General features: G+C 43.7%; 1 protein-coding gene across 1 annotated transcript in view; it reads left to right on the forward strand.

The window, feature by feature from the left end:
• DGKK (diacylglycerol kinase kappa) overlaps nt 1-18,334 on the forward strand; it is a 179,140-nt gene extending 160,806 nt beyond the window's left edge. The window contains exons 16-28 of the mRNA XM_060087268.1: nt 1,352-1,456; nt 1,917-2,013; nt 3,584-3,691; nt 5,786-5,882; nt 6,158-6,265; nt 6,901-7,014; nt 7,362-7,496; nt 8,683-8,843; nt 9,408-9,549; nt 10,576-10,662; nt 14,812-14,922; nt 16,587-16,710; nt 17,986-18,334. Of these exons, the coding sequence (XP_059943251.1) occupies nt 1,352-1,456; nt 1,917-2,013; nt 3,584-3,691; nt 5,786-5,882; nt 6,158-6,265; nt 6,901-7,014; nt 7,362-7,496; nt 8,683-8,843; nt 9,408-9,549; nt 10,576-10,662; nt 14,812-14,922; nt 16,587-16,710; nt 17,986-18,065 (1,469 nt within the window). The 3' untranslated portion in view covers nt 18,066-18,334. The remainder of the gene's footprint in view (nt 1-1,351; nt 1,457-1,916; nt 2,014-3,583; nt 3,692-5,785; nt 5,883-6,157; nt 6,266-6,900; nt 7,015-7,361; nt 7,497-8,682; nt 8,844-9,407; nt 9,550-10,575; nt 10,663-14,811; nt 14,923-16,586; nt 16,711-17,985) is intronic.
• The last annotated feature ends 832 nt before the right edge of the window (nt 18,335-19,166 follow it).

Raw genomic sequence — 19,166 nt, forward strand, 5'->3', positions numbered from 1 at the left:
CACTCAACTCTTGCTACTTACTTATTTTTGGAACTAACAATCATCCTAAACAATTACAGCTGCTAAGTGGCTTGGCTCAAAGGTCTGTCAGCTTCAACCTCCAGCCATGGAATCTTTTTCCACCTGCGTCTGTCCCCTTCCAACCACTGAGCCTATGATGATTTTAGAAAGAAAATAGTGTTCATCTCTGCATGTCTTACACAGTATTAATCAGGCACAAGGGCTCTGAGAGTGGTCCTGGCAGCTCTAGCATTGATTGCCATTTCCCATAACTCATGACAATCTGCAAGCTTCCAACAAAGTATGAAAACTCTTTCAACTCCTCCAACTTCTTAATTTAACATTTTGGTTCCCACTTCTTCTCCACAATGCTTCTTTGAAAAACAGTTCAGAAATATAACACCAAGTGTGTTCTGCCTGAGCTATTGGAATTGAACAGAAGTCCATGTAGCAGGGAAGTCCTTTTGGCTGACCTTTGACCTTTAGCTACAGTACCTTCTCCTGCCTTGGTACCTTTACCTACAGTACCTTCTCCTGCCTTGGTACCTTTAGGTACAACCTCAGCCAAGTTTCTAAGAAAGAAAGGAAATAACCCTTCTGCACTGTGAAATCAGTAAACAGCCAGTTTGCCTCTATTTCTGTAGGTAGTTTCCAAGTAGCAGGGATCAGATCAATCTGATGTAGCCATAACCCTGTCACAACTAATCCTCAGCCTGCTCCATCAATACATAAGTCAGATTTAGAAGTGCAACTTGTGGCCCTGGGACAGAGAAAGTGTCCCCTGGCAGCACAGGGATTGAACCTATGAGCTTTGGCATAGGCTGAGCACCTGAGCTATACAATATACAGGCTGGTAAAAGAAAGGAGACTTCTCAAATATTCTGGGTATTGGTGAGGCATTTGGTTGAAAGAATGGCATGGTCCCAGAGGCTTAAGTTTAGAACAAAGGTCATGTGAGTAAATGAATTAACAAAGAGGCGAGAATGGAGGTAGAAGAACAGAGAGTTTCCCACCCTGCTCTCCCTACCCCTGGCCCCAAGCTTCTACTCACAACCACATTTACTGGACGATAGGAAAAGAGTAACAAGTAAAACAGAGAAAGCTCAGGCACGGATGTTAAGAGACATGGCAATACTGTAAGAAAGCTGAAACCACAAACAGCATCATGGAGGAGATGTGATGATCAAATGGGAGTCTCCATTGTCTCCTCACACACTGACTGGTATTAACTAAACAAAAGAGATGCTCAAGAAATGTGACCAATCCTCCCTCCCTCCTTTCCTCCTTTTCTTCCTTCCTTTCCTTCCTCTCCTTCCTTCCTTCCCTCCTTCCTTCCACTTTTTCTCTATAGTTCTTGATGAGCAAAGCCGACAGACAATATCAGTCAAGAACTTTAGTTCAACTTTCTTCCTGGAAGATGACTCAGAAGATATTAACCAGATGAGCCCAAGACACCGTAATGATCTTTCTCTTCTCCTTCCTTTACTCTAAGCTTCATCTCTGTCTTCTAGTTCCCAGAGAATAAAGATGTATTTTCATGCATCTTCCTTTAGCCATAATCCTACTCTGCAGTAGATATCCCTCCCTCTTCTCCAGAAACCTCACACTATAAGACCCCATGCTTATGTCCAGAAGTAATGACCCCATTAGATACTTTGAAAAGGCTGGCCTGATGAAACCCAAGATTTGAAGCTGTTTCACTACTAGCAAGCAAGCAGCCCAGCCTTACTATTCTGTCAGTGGAAGTCCCTGTCCATCCAAGATGATCCCTCTTTGGAATGAGAACCCTGAATATTATCAAGGAGAAAGTCATTAAGCTTGACCCTGCTTCAACAGAGAAAGTGGGGTGAAATACAAGTGGGGGGAAGGGCTTTCTTGTTTGTATCTGACACCAAGGTGACATCTTTTGTGTCTAGGTTCTCGTCTTGGTACTCTGTCTTCTATATCTTCTCTCAAAAGTGAAGACCTAGATAACCTCAATTTGGAGCACTTATATTTTACACCTGAAACTATGTAAGTATTTAAGCCTATCACCTTCCTATGGCTTCTCCCTTTCTCTGGTTAAGAGAATAGTCTAAGGATATCCACAGTCAAATGCTGACTCTACTTACTAGTTGTGTGACCTTACACAAGTAATTCAACCAAACCTCAGTTTCCTCATGTATAAAATGGAGATAATTGTAGAACTCGCCAGATAGATAGGTTTGCTGTATTTATTGAGTTTATATATCCAAAGTACTTTCATTGGGCAGTGTTTGGTACCCATAGTTAGGTGCTATATGTGTTACAGTTGTTATTATTATTTTTTTTTATTAAAACAACTTCATTTCATTTCAAAGAACCTGTTTTTCACTGTTGCCTTTAACAGTAAATGATTGGAGTTGCTAAGAAGTAAGTGGGCATTTAGGGGACTAGCTAGCAAATCTAAAGACATCGGTCTCAATAGCCCTACCTCTCTAGAATATTCCCAGTAGCCAAGTTCCATCACACTCGCTCATTTTGAGTTCCATTAAGAAAATCAGTTACATCAGTTAGAGAATCCCCAATTTCTGGACTGTGGTCAAGGAAGACAAATCTCATGTGAGAGATGTAGGGTCAGTTTAGTAATGAATAAAAAAAATCTGTGGTTAAGTAGCTAAATTGTACCTATTTTCAGTTTCTCAAAAGAAAGACACAGCTAGCAATTATTTAAGTTTTCTGCAGCTTCCCATTTATTCCTATATTCAACTCCCCTTCCCCTCCACTTTACCATTGGCTTAAGCTCATATATGAGGCCTCAATGGACCTACATAATGAGTTTTGATCAATGGTGTGCTGGAAAATGTTTAACAACCAGCTCTCTGAGGGGAGGAAAGCCCTGATTTATTCCTGGTGTAAACCCTTCCATCATGGCCTATTTCAAGCTACTGATATAATGTCATTGAATGCAGAGTTGGGGATTATAGGCATAATCAACTTACATAAACTGGTATGAACTGGCTCCAGCACACCACTGGTTTTAATGGATGGATGCAGAAGAATAAAACAAACCGCTTGGTTTTGTTGTTGTTGTTGTTGTTTTTGTTGTTGTTGTTGTATATATATCTGCCCTCTTTTATCAGTTTTTTTTCCTTCAAATGTGTGGTCACCTTGCCCTTTGATGTGAAAGTCCTACAAAGGAGTTCAGACACCTCTGGAAACAGTAATACAAACTTTACTCTCATCATATATTTTTATCTGAGATACTTAAATGTTCTTTCTTTATGGGAATAAGTCAATGACTCTTATTTCCCTTTATTTTATGTGGAGAAGATAATGGCCACTCATATCTGAGAGCCTCCAAAGATGACTTCTTTATTATGAATCCCAATTCCACTGAATCCGCCCAACTGGCTGGGTGTCCTCTCTTACAGCTAACAAGTTAGTTGTTAACACAACAGGACATCTACATGTGCCTCTCAAGAACATTAAGCCTTGTGCGCAGTGTAGAGGGGGACTTCCCTCAGTAGTTGTTGATCATGCAGATAAAGTCTGCAGCCTAATGATAACAGCACTTCTTTCCTGCACCAGTGTCTATTCTCTTCTTCCCTTTGGCTAATTTCAGACGCTTCAAAGAAAGGTGTGTCATGAACAACTATTTTGGAATTGGACTAGATGCTAAAATTTCTCTGGAATTCAACACCAGAAGAGATGAACACCCAGGACAATACAAGTAAGGAAAAGAAACTCTCCTCCCTACATACAAACACACAATCATAATATACACATGTATTCCCACATCCCCTACCTCACAGACAAGAAACAGAAAGAGTCCGTCCTTTGGAAGTAAAACACATTAGTCTCAAGGTTAGTCTAGTGGGATAGCTTGCCCCAAATATTGACCAAATCTGTGATGATGCTGCACTGGCATCCTGAACTTGGAGCTGCTTTCATAGTCTTGACCTGTGTTCAGCTAACTGTGTTACTGTTACTGAAAACAGATTACATTGACTCAATTCAGCCTATCTTTGTTCTGTCTCCAAGAACTTGATGAGGTCCTAGTAGTGGTTTTAGGTCTGTTCTTGCTTGGCAAGGCTGCAAAGTATCAAAGATCGCCCTACTGGTTCTTAGTGTTCCTAACTTGGTTCCCCAGGACCTACTGATTTTACCCCATCTTGTTTGGTCTGCTTGGCACCTTCTGGTACTTTTTTACTACAGACATACACTAAGGCAGCCTCAGAGTTCTTGTGGTAAATTGAAATTACGAGTAAAAAGAAGCACACCCTCCACCCATCATCATCACCCCCTGCCCACCTGCCACCAGAACTTCTTTCTCAGAGCAGGCCTGGGCTGAGGAACAAGTACTTTATCAGATGTGTCTTGCAAATATTGCTTCCCAGTTGCTTGTCTTTTTTGTTATTATTGCTTGTCTTTTCATTTTTAATGGTCTCTTTTGAAATACAAAAGGTTTGAATTTTGATGAGTTCCAATTGATCAATTTTTTTTTTACAGACCATGCTTTTGATGCCATGTTTAAGAAATCTTTGCCTAACCCAAGATCTTAAAAATTTGCTGTTTTCTTCCAAAATTTTTGATTTTGCTCTTACATTTAAGTCTATGATCTGTTTTGAGTTACTTTTTATGTATGATATTAGGTAAGAATATGAATTCATCTTTTTGCACATGAATATCCATTTACCACAGCACCACTTTTTAAAACTATCCTTTCCCCCAACGAATTGTGTTGGCACCTTTGTTGAAAATCAGTTGACCATAAATGTAAGGGTTTTTTTCCTAGACTCTCACCTACGTTCCATTGATCTATGTGTCTATCCTGTGCAAGCACCGTGCTGTCTTGATAACTGTAGCTTTATAGTAAGTTTTGAAATTGGGAGATGAAAGTCCTCCAACTTTGTTCTTTTTGCAGAATTGTTTTGGTTGTTCTAGGTATTTTGCATTTCCATATAACCAAACTCCAATTTTTAATAGATAAGGAAACTGAAGTGCCCAGAGAACTTATGGTTTAAAACAGAGTGCAAATAATTTTGTGCTATGTGCTAGCCATCTTACATTTCAAAACCCATGCCCTGTGGTGGCTCATTTCTGTGGCTCTACTTTAAAAGCTCACAGTAAACTCTATCGAGCCTTTCTAGTGATTGTTAAGTACCCTGCCTGTTTTTATCAGAGACTCTATAGTCAACAGGATCTTGTCCTTCCCACCTCCACCACAAGTCTCCTAATATCCTTGCCTGTCCCATATTCTCTTCACTGGCTCCTACTCTACAGTCTTCCTAGTAAGCTTATTTCTATTCTGTAGCATTGAATTAAGTGTTTGATATACAGGTCTTGGAAATCCCTCCACTTTGCCAGAAAAGTTATGCTTCAAAGAAACTGCAGTCTAGAGTCACATGTTTCAAATGAAATTGATTCCAAGTGGCTGAAATCTTGAGCTCCCAGAGTGGCACTTGCCAGGGTAGCTGATGTGTACTAGCCAGTTATGCTCACAGCTTTTTATGAGCCTTACTTTCTAAATATAGCCTGTCTCTTCCAAGCCTGAACCAATATCAGAAGCAAGTAAAAGTGACAAATCAATGGGATGCTGATGCCTCAAGGAGACCCAGGAACCCATTGCAGCTGGTGTTCACATAAGGATACCAGTTACACTATCCTAGCATTCCCTCTTGTGTCCAGTTACCATTAAACATGACTCCTCTCTATAAGAAGTCACTTGACGAATAAGATGGTGTCTCCTCTTACTTTTCTTCATCCACTTATCTTTATATTATTCACCCTCTGACTACCTTTCTCTACACTTATCTCCCTGTAGTAGCCGCCTTAAGAACAAGATGTGGTATGGCCTTCTGGGAAGCAAGGAACTTTTTCAGCGCTCTTACAGGAAACTGGAAGAACGAGTGCACCTGGAGGTTAGTGGAAAAGAGGGTGATCCTTCCTGGGCATGAAGAAAGGAAATATCATGACCTTGGGAATCAGCTTTCCTCTATATCCTTAGTTCTTCCCAGGCTTTAACTCTGATCCTCACTCATTGCTCATGGGAGGAAAGCATGAAGATAGATTTCCATTTTATGGATAAGAAAATAATAGCATGAAGAGAAGACAGAGCCCTTCCCCCATCTCTGTAAATGGCCCTTCACATTGGTATCTGAAGAGACAGCCAATAAGGGCTACTCTTTTCTTTCAGTGTGATGGAGAAGCCATCTCCTTGCCAAACCTGCAAGGCATTGTAGTGCTCAACATTACCAGCTATGCTGGAGGCGTCAACTTTTGGGGAAGCAGCACAGCTACCACAGTGAGTATGGAACAAGGAACAGGGAGGAAGAAAGGCTTGACCCCTCTAAAGTCTATCAGAAAGGAGAGTTGAACTGACTGGAGTGTAGGGGAAGAGGAGGTGGGCTGGGGACCTTTATTGGCAGTAGCTGTATGATGAGGTTTTTTTTTAAGGCAATTACCACCCCAGAGCACAAGAATCAACAAAAAATCTCAGGATCAGATAAATTCTTCAGTGTTGCCTGGACTTCGAATTTTCCATTCCTCACGTTTGAAAGATCCTTGAAAGGTTACCTAGGCCATGCCCTTTTCTCAATAAAATCTCCTGAGAAATTGGCCATGAATCCTTTCGTCTGAACTCACCCAAGAAGGCCATGAGACCAGTGGGACTGGCCTTGGGGATTTATGATGCTAGATTGGACAGGGAGAGAACCAGTTAAGAGTTGTGATCTCAAAAGAGACTGAGTATTTATCTCAGTGCCCTTTTCCCAAGTTGGCTTCCTGACCTCATTCTTCTCCTTTTAATAAAGTAGTAGTTTCTCCACTCTTCATGAGCTAGAAAAATTCTCACCAGGAGATTTCAAAGCATACCTGCTTGTGATAGGCAAGGTGTGGTTTCTCAAGGGTGAGATGTGTGACACAGTTCTTCCTCCTCAGGAATATGAGGCTCCTGCGATAGATGATGGGAAGCTAGAGGTAGTGGCAATCTTTGGTTCTGTACAGATGGCAATGTCCCGTATCCTCAACCTGCATCATCATCGCATCGCCCAGGTAGGCACGGGCCTGGTGGGCACCAGAAAGGGTTTGAGCTCTGTGGCTACAATCCAGGATGTGGGGTAGTCTCAGGAATTAACCAGGTATAAGAATGACAGGGTGGAGGGAGCAGGTTATCTGGTGGGAAGCGAGGTGCTGGCTGAAGTTGGAAACAGAGGTGGTAGGGACCAAAGGAGCAAAAAGCCCATAGCAAACATGTGTTTCCTCCCTGGGACAATCTGATTCACATTTTTGCCAGTCCTGTTCAGATACACACTTAGGCCATGACTGTGAGATTATCAGATTGGTCTACAGTCGTTACCTCATTTTTCTCCCCCATTCTCCCTCCTCCTCTTCTCTGGCAGTGCCGTGAGGTGATGATAACCATCAATGGTGAAGAAGGTATCCCAGTGCAGGTGGATGGGGAGGCCTGGGTTCAGAGGCCAGGCCTTATCAAGATTAGATACAAGAACACTGCCCAGATGCTGACAAGAGATCGGGTAAGAAGGGAAAGGCTCATCTGGGGCTCCTACGTTGTTTCATCTATAGCTATCACTTGAGTACTGAATACTTCCAGTCAGGCAGAATTCCTTAAAGAGAGGTCTGTGTGATACTTATCTCAGAGTCACCTTGGGTGCTTGTTAGAAATGCACATTCCTGGGCCTCACACAGGCCCACTGCATCAGAATGGAGATGGGTATTTCCTGGGAACTTGCATTTGCAGACAGGCTCCCTGAGACATTCTGATATACATAGACACTTGCAAAGCACTGTCCAAGAGAGTGAGACAAGAAGCTCCCTTCTGTAGTTTTCCACAAAGTTGTACTCCTCCCTCCACTGCACAGAGTTAAAGGCCTCAGGTGGTTATGGAGAAATCTGCTCCCTCAACAAGAGAGTCTTCATTGAATATGGTCTTTAGGTTCCCCTAAGGCGTCTTAAAATACTGCATTCACAAATGTCACTCACCTCAGCTAAACCACCTAAAGCTAGAAAGGAGCCATTATTAGTCAGATGTTCAATGCTTAGAGGCTTTCTTCCACTCTGGCCTGTGGACAGTCCATAGACACAGCAATAGAGAAGCGATGAGATGTCTAGTTTATAAACTACCTACTTTGTGTTGGGCACTTTACATATATTCTCTCAAGTAGGTCCTCTCAACAATCCTATGAGGTAGATACACTTATTCCCATTTTATAGGTGAGGAAAATGAGGACAAGAGAGGTTAAATACTTTGCTAAAGGTCACACAACTAGTCAATGACAGAAGCATAATTCAAAATTAAATGAGATATGTCTAGCTCTAAAATCCATCAGAATATATTGCCTAGATTTGGCAAAGAAGGGAGCTGAAAAGGGCTCCACTTTCTTATTGATCATGATACCTACCTATAGGAGCTTCTGGAAGGCAGACATCTGTCTGATTCAAGTATGTTGTCCCAAGACTTGGCATGGTAACAGCAACAACGACAACAACAACAACAAAAAAAAACTAAAACTGCTTAGTATGAAAGAGACATTGAATAAAATGTTGGACATATGTATGGGTGTGGAGATAGGTGTATGGGGGAATGAGTCCCTCTTTCCCCTTTCCCCACAGTACCCACAAATATCAGACTCACAGACATATCTGTCACATACCGTCTTAGCTACAGCCATCTTTATGCTCTGCCACTGTCTTTATTGCCAGGACTTTGAGAACTCAATGAAAATGTGGGAGTGCAAGCATTCTGAAATCCAGGCTGCCTCTCAACCCCAGCTGGACTCCCAAGAATCTCAAGATAGCCTCTCTGATGAGGAGTATGCCCAGATGCAGCACTTAGCTCAGCTTGCAGAAAACCTCATCAGCAGGTAAGTGGACTGGCCCAGATACAGGGCTGGGAATCCCAAGAAGAGATAGGGAGAAGAAGCCAACTTGTATCTATTGGCTGCTGGAGAGCCTGGCCTCAGAAAGGAGTATTGCTCAGAGCTCTGAGGATTGACAGGGACCCTGAAATTCTAGGTAGGAAATAATCTTTGTGGTCAGCAGTAAGCCAGCTTGGACCTCTCCCATTAGGCCCAGAGATAAATTTTGATCTCCTCTTGCTGCCCCAGACCCAACAGGACTAAAAATGCTTATCCTTGCCCTTAAATATCAGGAGGGCCTTAGAGTTTCTGGAGTCAGCTCCTTCTTCTATTCTAGCCTCCCACTCTCCCAAAGCACCCAGTATCTAATTCTGGTGAGACAAGGATGGACAAAAGTGAATACCTAGAGAAGAGTAGAAACATTTTCTGGCATAGGTGGCTCCCTAGAAATGAGAAGAAATAACAGGAGAGAGTAAAGAATACAATTTACCCTTAATCCCAACCCTCACCAGCACCTCAGGCCAGACATCCTTCAGAGCTCTAGACTCATTTATCTGTCCTTTATTACAGACTTACTGACCTGAGCAAGGTCCACCAGCATGTGTCTGTCCTCATGGATTCTGTGAATGCCAGTGCTAACATCCTGAATGATATATTTTACAACCAAGACAGTAGCAATGAGGCAGGTGCAGCTTCCTGCACTCCCATTGAGGTAAGGGGGGAAGGGACAGATGAAGGAAAGGAGTCAAACCAAATAGAACAGGGAAGGAAGGGGAGCTGGAGGCTGTGGGTAGAGAAACTGGGCAAATGGCATGGCAGGAAACTGATGGATAGAGTAGAGGGGGAGGCAGATATTGCTTGACTTGTTACTGGGAGAATGGTTACTGGGAGAATGGTTACTGGTCCAGAGTGATTACTGGGAGAATCCCATAGCAGATTTCATCAGCCTGATAGCTATCTACCACACTGGCCTCAAGGAGAAAGAGCCTGAGAATGGAGAGGAACTTGGCTTAGGCCCTTCCTCATTCTAGGTGGATCCCTATATAACCTGTTAAGGTGACACTTGTCATTGAAACTTGTGCTCCAGGCTGCCTTGGTTTTCCTCTTGAGGGGAAGATCTAGATTAGATTCTTGATGTTAAATGTGCCATCCTGTGACTTTACCCACTTGCAGAACATTTTTAAGTGATGCTTTTAAAAAGTAACTTTAGTGCTAGGCAAACAATACAAAGGGGCCATATACAGGGTCAGGGCCTCCTAAAATGTAGGTTACCTATTTATTTGGGGCCGGATCTTAGTTGGAAGAGGCCTGGAGCTCCAGGCCTGGAGTTTCAAGAAGACAGATGGTTAGGCCTAACTTCATGTACCATGGGAAAGGTGGCTTTAGCCAAGTGGCAACAAGTGGCCTCAAACTTACTATCTGGTTTGCATATTCCCTGTTTCCCTATACCCATAGCACTCAATCAGTGATGCCAAATGCCAAGTTGTACTGTGCCACAGCATACAACACACCAATACAGCTGTACTGGTAGTTGATAGCTGGCATCAGTTTTGACTGTTAGGTGCCCATGCTGAACTACTAGTTGTGCTATATTGTGAATATTACTTTTTCACTTATAGCCACATCCTACTAGCCTGCTCCTACCTTCCCACAGAGAAGCCAGCTGCATGCTTACTAACCAACGACTCCTCTGTCTTTGTCCTTTCCCTTCCTTTCTTTTCCTTTCTTCTCCTCTCAGACTCTAACCAGAAATGACGCAGTAGATGTTACATTTAGTCTTAAAGGGCTCTACGATGACACCAAAGCTTTCCTGGATGAAAACTTGGTGAGTGGATGGGGTTGGAACAGGGAGGGCAAAGTATCCCATCTGCATTTGGTCACAGCCTGTGCTTGGTTCTAGGGCATTGGAAGACATGTAGGAGCATTTTGGCCAGGTGCTTACCTGGCAGTCCTTGCTGTGTCATCTTCACCCAGAGTTGTCATTGATCGTGTCATTTTATAAGTTACGCGAATCCCTAGGGACTACCATATCCTTGAAGAAAAGTCTATCTCCTTTGGCAAATGTCTCCTGGGTACAGACCAGGCCAAACAAAAGCAACATTTTCTCATCATACCTAATATAGTTTCAGTAGAAAAGGGTGAGCTCTTTTGAGCTGCTCTGCATCTCCCAAGTTTCCACATACATCTCTCACCATGTGGAAAGACAGTAAGGAATAGTGGGAAAAGTTGGGGGTCCCTGAGTTCAAATCCCAAATCTGCCAATTACTAGCTATATTACTTTCCTAAGGCTGCTGTAACAAAGTACTAAAACCTGGGTGACTTAGGACAACAGAACTTTATTGTCTCACAGTTCTGTAGGCTAGAAGCCTGAAATCAAGGTGTCAGCAGGGCCATGTTCCTTGTGAAACCTGTAGGGAAATACTTCCTTGCCTCTTCCTAGCTTCCGGTGACTTGCTGGCAATCTTTGCTGTGTTCCTTGGCTTGTAGATGCATTACTCCAATCCTCCATATTCACATGGTGCTCTCCCTGTGTCTCTCTGTCTTCCCATGGCCATCTCCTTAAAGGATACCAGTCTTACCGGATCAGGTCCCACCCTAATCCAGAGTCCAGACCAGACCAATGATCTCATCTTAATAATTATATGTGCAATGACCCTATTTCCAAAAAATTGAGGTACTGAGGGTTAGGATTTCAAGATATCTTTTTGGAGGGGTCACAAATGAATCCATAACAGTAGGTATGTGAAGTAACTTCACCTCTCTGGGTCTCAGTTTCCCTACCTACAAAATAGGAATTAAAATCTCTACCTGTCCAGGTTGTTGTGAGGATTAAACAAACTACTGTATATTATGTGCCTAGCTCTTCCTAGCAGCTTGACAGATTGTAGATTTTATTAGTGTTAGGGAAAATGGACTGAGGCTCAGTTTTTGAGCTACAGGAAGAGTTGCTGTTTCTCATAATGCAAAGCCCATGGGCACACCTGGTGAGTGTGCTTTAATGAGTCAACTGATCATGACCACTCCACTTTGAGATTTGCTGCTAAGGCCCCTAGGAAGGTACTGTTCTTGCCTCTCATCTAATTAAGGTTTATTTGAAGAGGGGCCTCTGAGTTGATTTTTGCAAGAAGTGCAGCCACTTCCCCTTTTCCATTTGCACATCTAACTGGCACACTGCACAGGTGTAAGAGTAGTTAAGGCAGTCAGGCCAGGCTGTCCCAGCATCTGAGCCCCAGGCTAGAGTCTTTCAGCCTTCAGCGACAGCAACAGAAGTACCTTCTATATATAGGCAGAGCTCAATGGCCTTGCCAATTTGGGCAGCAGGAAATACGGGAGCTTGGCCTCTTATTGCCACTCAGGCTTTCTTGAGGCTCATGGGCTCATGAAAATTGGTTTGTGCCAGCCAACAACCCAAATTGAGCACATATCACACTTAATATAGAACCTGGTAAGGACCCTCCCCACACATACATACATCCAAATGAGACCTGGGTGCAAACGGCCGCTAAGAATGACCATGTATCTCCAGAAAGGCCATATCACAGAGGTGGCATGGATGTAAGCCTTATTTCATTTTTTAAAATTTATTTTTATTTAATTTATTTATTTTGGCTGCATTGGGTCTTTGTTGCTGCATGCAGGCTTTCTCTAGTTGTGGCGAGTGGGGGCTACTCTTCGTTACAGTGCACAGGCTTCTCATTGTGGTGGCTTCTCTTCTTGTGGAGCACGGGCTCTAGGCATGCAGGCTTCAGTAGTTGCAGCATGCAGCCTCAGTAGTTGTGGCACACAGGCTTAGTTGCTCCACGGCTTGTGAGATCTTCCCAGACCAGGGCTTGAACCCGTGTCCCCTGCATTGGTAGGCGGATTCTTAACCACTGCGCCACCGAGGAAGTCCAGGCTTATTTCATTTGAATGTTATTATTCCTCCCCTTGAAGGAGGAGAACAGTCAGTGTTGGGAGAGGGATGTAGCCTTTTTTTTTTTTTTTTTTTTTTTTGCGGTACGCAGGCCTTTCACTGTTGTGGCCTCTCCCATTGCAGAGCACAGGCTCCAGACGCGCAGGCTCAGTGGCCATGGCTCACGGGCCCAGCCGCTCCACAGCATGTGGGGTCTTCCCGGACCGGGGCACGAACCCATGTCCCCTGAATCAGCAGGCGGACTCTCAACCACTGCGCCACCAGGGAAGCCCGGGATGTAGCCTTTTGATGAAGAAAATCCCACCCAGTAACTCCCACTTCACTTATGTGGCAAACTGGCTTAGTGATGTGTTAGAACAGAAACCAGGAAGTGAGCAACAGAGTCCCCTGATTCAGTTTGCACAGTTATCTCAGAAAAGAGTCCTGAACAAGGTCTCTATTGAAGCCAGAAGGACAAGAGAACAGAGCATAAGATTCAGGCCCAACCATATACTATTTTTCAGAGCCCGAGTCTCTAGGTGCCAAATAGGAAGTCATTAGGAAGCCATTTTATTCCTCTCCTGTTATGATTAGGAATCATTTTCTAAGACCCCAATTCCTCTTTCTTCTCTGTGGCTTTGGGTTTGACTATCAAATCCCTTTTGAGCACTGCTGGTAAGTATGCCCCTAAGAATCCCTTCCCCTTTCCCCCTTACCTTGAAGTGATGGCCATTTCTACTTGACACCACTGTTCCCCATCCCACCACCATGTATACACACGTGTCCTGTGCATCTGGGCTACTTCGTACTGTCCTAAATCATTCGTTGTAAAGCAAAAGCAAGAGATTATTTGTCAACATGACTTGTTCCCCTCTCATATCCCATCCTGATTGGTCATAACCTCCAATCCCATCCCTCGCTCATTCACCTACCACCCATTTGTGACAGTTGGCAGGGTTCCACTTAAGGCTGGCCCATGCACAGCAAGAAGCCACATAAGTGCCAGATTGAAAGTAGAGCACATGCCAGAGAGGAGAGATGAAGCCAAATTAGGTGGGCTGGAAAGCATGTCAGAACTGATGATATCAGCATGCATCTGTTCTCCCAGCTCACTATTTAATGGAACATGAACTATCTCACTTATGTTGTTGGTTTAGAACTTGGTTCTTCTGAGTTGGAGATGGTCCCAGAATAATCTATTTTAACTCTCCCATGGAGCATACAGAGTTCATCCTGTGGGTGCTGGGAGTTACTAGGGAATGCTTGAACTTTGTTTCCTAAACCCATGGGACAAGCCATCATTCACTAAGAGTGAATAGCTAGGGGCTAAAAGCACAGCCTGGGGAGGCAGACCCTCTTTGCCAGGAAGGGAAAATTTGAGCCAATCTCTCTCTAGCCCTCCCCTTGCTTCACAAAGCAGCCTTTAAATTATGGTAACTGTGTAATAAAGTTTCCCCCACCCCAGCATCTGGCCACCCCACATACCCTTTCTGGGATGGTGTGGTATAGAGGGTAGGCTATAGAGTTGAATAGATCTGGGTTTCTGTCTAGTCATGTGATCTTGAGCACTAAACTTCTTTGAGTCTGTTTTCCCACATATAAAATGAGAACAATAGTACTTTGTAAGGTATTATCAAGCTATTGGGAAGATGGGATGAAACTATGTATGCACAGTGCCTGGCATATAGTATTTGCTCAAAAATTGGTAGCTATTATTAGGGGGACACTTAGATATCTCCAGGGGCTTGAGGGTCAAGGGTAGGACCCTTATCCTGGACCCTAAGCTGTAGGGGTACAACTCAGCGTTAATTGATACTGGTCAAAGGGCCCCTCTGCTTGCCAAACTGTGAGCATGCCAAGTCCTAAGGAAAGCATCACTGTCTGATTGTCTCCTGGATCTCCCTATTGAGAAAGTAAAGAGCTGGCTATACTTTCCACCGACACCATGAGCCAAAGGAGATATAAGTTGGCACCCTGTGGTCTCATGGCCACTAGCAGGGACTGGGAGTTGGGGAGAAGTAAGAGTCTATGAAGGTAGGGTGCTAGGCATTGGATACTCACTCTTTTTCCTGTCTTCACCAGCTGAGAAATGCTGAGTATGAGGCCACACTGCAAACTTCCCTGGATGCCATGAATAAGGAGTTTGAAAAGCTATCTGAGATTGACTGGATGAATTCAATCCTTTCTCCAGAGGTATGTGACCTGTGGATTGGGAAATAAAGGGGAAGAGGGATTCTCCCTTGGTGCTTTGCCTTCCAGTGTGGGCCAGGACACAGTGACTTATGTAGCATAGGGAGGCCAGTAGTGGCTTTCAGCTTGAGTTTAATGGAGCCTCCTCCTCCCTTCTCCTCACCATAAGTATATAGGACAAGGCAGAAGGCACACTGAAAAACTAGATGACCATGAGAACATAACCAGAAAGAAGAACCACCCTGTAGCAGAAGATTGGGAAAGAATAAGCAAGAATGGTCTTTTTCTGTGCTGTTCTCCTGGCTGCAATTCCCCTCCCCTGCTCAGTACCTGCTGCTGGGACTGAATTTTGTCTGGTACATACCATTATGGCCAATACCAGGTGTTTAGAGTCAACATCTCTTCTAAATGGTTGGTGCCCAGGCCATACTGGTGGTTAAATCTACCAAATATCACCTCTCCTTGCTGCTTTCTGTCCCTCCCACTCTGGGAGGAAAGTAGGCTATCTCAATGCTTTCCCCTAGCAGGTGTGTGGCTTAAAAGAAAATCAAGCATGGCAGCTGTGGCTATAATATAGCTGTGGGGATGTCATCATTTTTTGACAATTCTGAGTGCTCTCCTGAGATTGAAAAATAGTCCCATTTCATAAATCAAATGACTCAAAGATGTCCACCTATCACCAGCTAAATTATACCTTTTATGGTCTGACAGTGTTTTTCTTTAAATTTCTCCACCATGGAACTGCTCACTTCAACTGTAGGAATCCTTGGTTCTCCTATTCATTATGCCTGTTTTCTGGCTTCATATACCAGTTATATGCATGTGAGCAAGCCATACAAGCATGTTTGGACTTGTGCAGCAATTGGGCTACCATTTAAGAGAAAAAGCCATAGGCAAATTCAGGTCTTAAAGGATTTAATAACTTTCTCATATGCCTTTGCTGCTCTTGACCAGTAGCCCCCTGGGGAAGAAAAACAAGCTGTTATGCAGAAAAGAAAGCAAACTCTTGTAGCACCCCCTTCCTACTCAGTTCAGCTATCTTGCACCAAGCTCCTGACCCAGGCAAACAGACTGGATATTGAGAGAAATGAAACAAACAGTCCATGCTCTGAGGTCTCAATATGGGAGTCTTCCTGGCCTGGGCGTAATCTCTTTTCTGGACTTCAGCATTTCCATAAAGATGAAGCAGTGAGGCTCTAAAGAAGGGCAGAGTAGATTGAAAGAAAGACAGGAAGATGTTGCTCATTCACTTGATACCAAACTTGCTCACCTTAAGGCCACAGAAGACGCAGATCCATTTTGGTGGGGAAAAGCAGAAGGAGAGTCAATTATTCATTGGACTTTCCAAAGCTTTGGTTCCGAGGGAAGGTCCTGTGCCCTTCCTTTAGGTTTCTTCTGAAAGGCAATTCAGAAGAGCATTTATTAATATGAGATCATTTATTAAAGCATTTAGCAAAGTACCTGGCACAGAGTAGGATCTTGGTAAAGATCAGGTGCCTTCTAGGGCACAAGACTAGTGAGCAGGGGTATCTCCCATACCTGGATAGATAGCAGATCTGCCTGCTTCTTGCAGCCATCCTTGTTCACCACCTTGCCAGGCCTCTAGAAATTGTTTCTGACTATTAGGCAACTAACATTTTGATCTTCCTCTTGTTGTGGTTTTCTAGGAAAAGTCTTCAGACACTGACAGTAGAAGCCTCAGATTGAAAGTTAAGTTCCCCAAATTGGGGAAGAAGAAGCCAGAAGAGGAAGACAAACCTAAATCAGGCCAAGGCATCCAGGGTTTTATTGGTAAGTTTCTCCCACAGGCATCGAGGTCATAAAGAATTCCCCAGCAGCCTGGGTACTTCCCAAAGACCTGAAGCTCACATTAGAAATGTGCACGGGTACAGTGGTGATGGAGGAGGTGGCCGGCTGGAAGCCAACCTTAGGAGATGCCAAGCAGTCTCTTGGACAAGGTGTGAGTTAGAAAGTGATATGGAGGGAATTCCCTGGCCGTCCAGTGGTTAGGACTCCACGGTTCCACTGCAGGGTCACGGGTTCGATCACTGGTTGGGGAACTAAGATACCGCATGCCGCACGGCACAGCCAAAAAAAAAAAAAAAAAAAGCTCCTTAAAGAACAAAGAAAGTGATATATGGATACTGACAGGGAGAGAACCTGAGAGGCAACCTTGCTTTGTGATATAAACAGCTGAAGAGAAAAATAAGAACAGCCAGTTACCTTTCTGCTTGACCCATTCCTTTCCTCAGTGGATAAAGTATGGCAAAACAGTCATATTTAGATCTATTTCCCAGTCAAATACAACTACAAGCTTTTGGTCCTGCTCCAGAAAGCACTATTATTTGAGATGGGTTGGGGGTGTCAGTGCTGGGCACCTACAGGGTCAGGAACAGGTTCCACGACCTATCTAAACACTCTTATTCTTTATCTGTTATAGTAAATCCCTGGAAATGCAAAATTTGTTTCATTGTTTGAATTTTGGTTCCACCCCTTCTTCAGAATTGGACTTAAATGTTCTTGATATATCACTGGGGCTCAAAAGAAGGTTCCCTTAGAATTGTCGGTTATGCCAATTCTGATGTCAATGGTCTCTCCTAAATTCTGGGCCTAGATGACCTGGAAGCTTAAGAGAGATGACCATAGTGGATATGGGGGGAAAGGTATGGAGGGTGGCAGTTTGTTTTGTTTTTTTTGAGGAACTGAGACTTCATACAGATGCCAAGAGAGAATCTCCTGGACCAAGTTGTGTTTGGTCCAACTGGTTTGAGTCCCTAAGAATCTGCCAGTTGGGAGACCCACGGTGCTTGAGAGTCTTTCTGAAGACTCTGAAAGGGTCAATAGCAGTTTCACGGATTATCAGGTTCTGAGAACTCATCCCATTTGTGTTTGGCTTGCATGGCATCAGCTGGTTTTCTAAGATGGCTTAAAAATGGTTGGTACAATAGGAACAAACCAGTCTGTCTCCTAAAGGACTCTTTGTTTGCTCTCTTTAGCGTCCATACATTTAGGCATCTGGCAATGTGCTAGCCTCATTATTTCTATACTTGCTTTTTTTCTATAAAGGAAATTTGTGGCACCGCAGACATCGTGAAGGTGAAGCAAAAGATGATGATCCTCCAACACCATCAGGATCTCAACTATAACCCTTGAAAGCTGGAAGGAGAACTCACAACGTTTAGGATTCTACTAAAAACTCTTGAAACCTCAATACAGGCTAGACTAAATTATTTCAGAACAAACATGAGCACCACCAAGAAAGATCCTCCAATTCTTTACACTAAAACATTTTTTTCCTGGACTCAATCAGGTCTCCTTAGAGGTTTACATTTTCTCATTGGCCAAAGATCCTTGTTCCGAGTTGTCTTGTTCAGTTCTCCTTCTCTTCGTGCATCTTGAGCAACTACAGTATTTAATTGAACTAAGCTTTTTGTGAATGGCCTGGGATCTACAAAGGATTCAAGGGAGTTCACCTTTTCAGGGAGTTGGGGAATGTTTTCCTCTGACTGGCAGAGAAACTGTTGATGCTAGGGAATGAATGAAAGAAATACTCTCAGGGAGATGAGGAGAGGGGTCAGGACAGCCAGGCTTGGTGGTGTTTCTCCCCCAATCCCTGTCAATTGCAACTTGTGACTTCAGCAGTTCTCTCCTAGTTGGCCTATTAAGATGAGAACTAGGTCCTGGGGGCTTGTCCACTTGCCTCTTACAATGACCATGTGAAATCTTTTCTTGTGGTGACTGCTCTCTCTGCAAACCCTTTCTGTTTTTCCATGTGCGCATGTATGTCTTTGCACATGTCCAGGTGGTGCTCTGGTGGCTGGGTGGGCCCATTGGTTGGAACTCACCCCTATGGCAACCATACAGGCTCCCCTCCTACTGCCTTGATCCTAGCCTGCATGCCTCCATGGAGTGTTTGCCTGCATTCTTGCTGGATTTTTTAACTAAATGTTTTGCTGCTGTGCTGCAGTATAGTTATGTATAGAGACATATAAAGATGTATATATATAAATATATATATATATATTTTTAAGAACTGAAAATACAACTCGACCTCTAAATGACCCTATAATTTATTGTGCTAACCCAGGAATCCCTCCCCACCCTGATCCCATCCTCCACCTCCATTACCCTACACACACACATGCCTCTACCAACTGCCCTAGTTCTTGGTGGAGCTTCTAATCTTTTGGTGCATTTTCAGTGTCTTAGAAGTGGCTGGGATCTACCTATGGCCCAGCTGATTCTGA

Source organism: Mesoplodon densirostris, chromosome X (assembly GCF_025265405.1).
Source record: "Mesoplodon densirostris isolate mMesDen1 chromosome X, mMesDen1 primary haplotype, whole genome shotgun sequence".
NCBI classification, from domain to species: domain Eukaryota; kingdom Metazoa; phylum Chordata; class Mammalia; order Artiodactyla; family Ziphiidae; genus Mesoplodon; species Mesoplodon densirostris.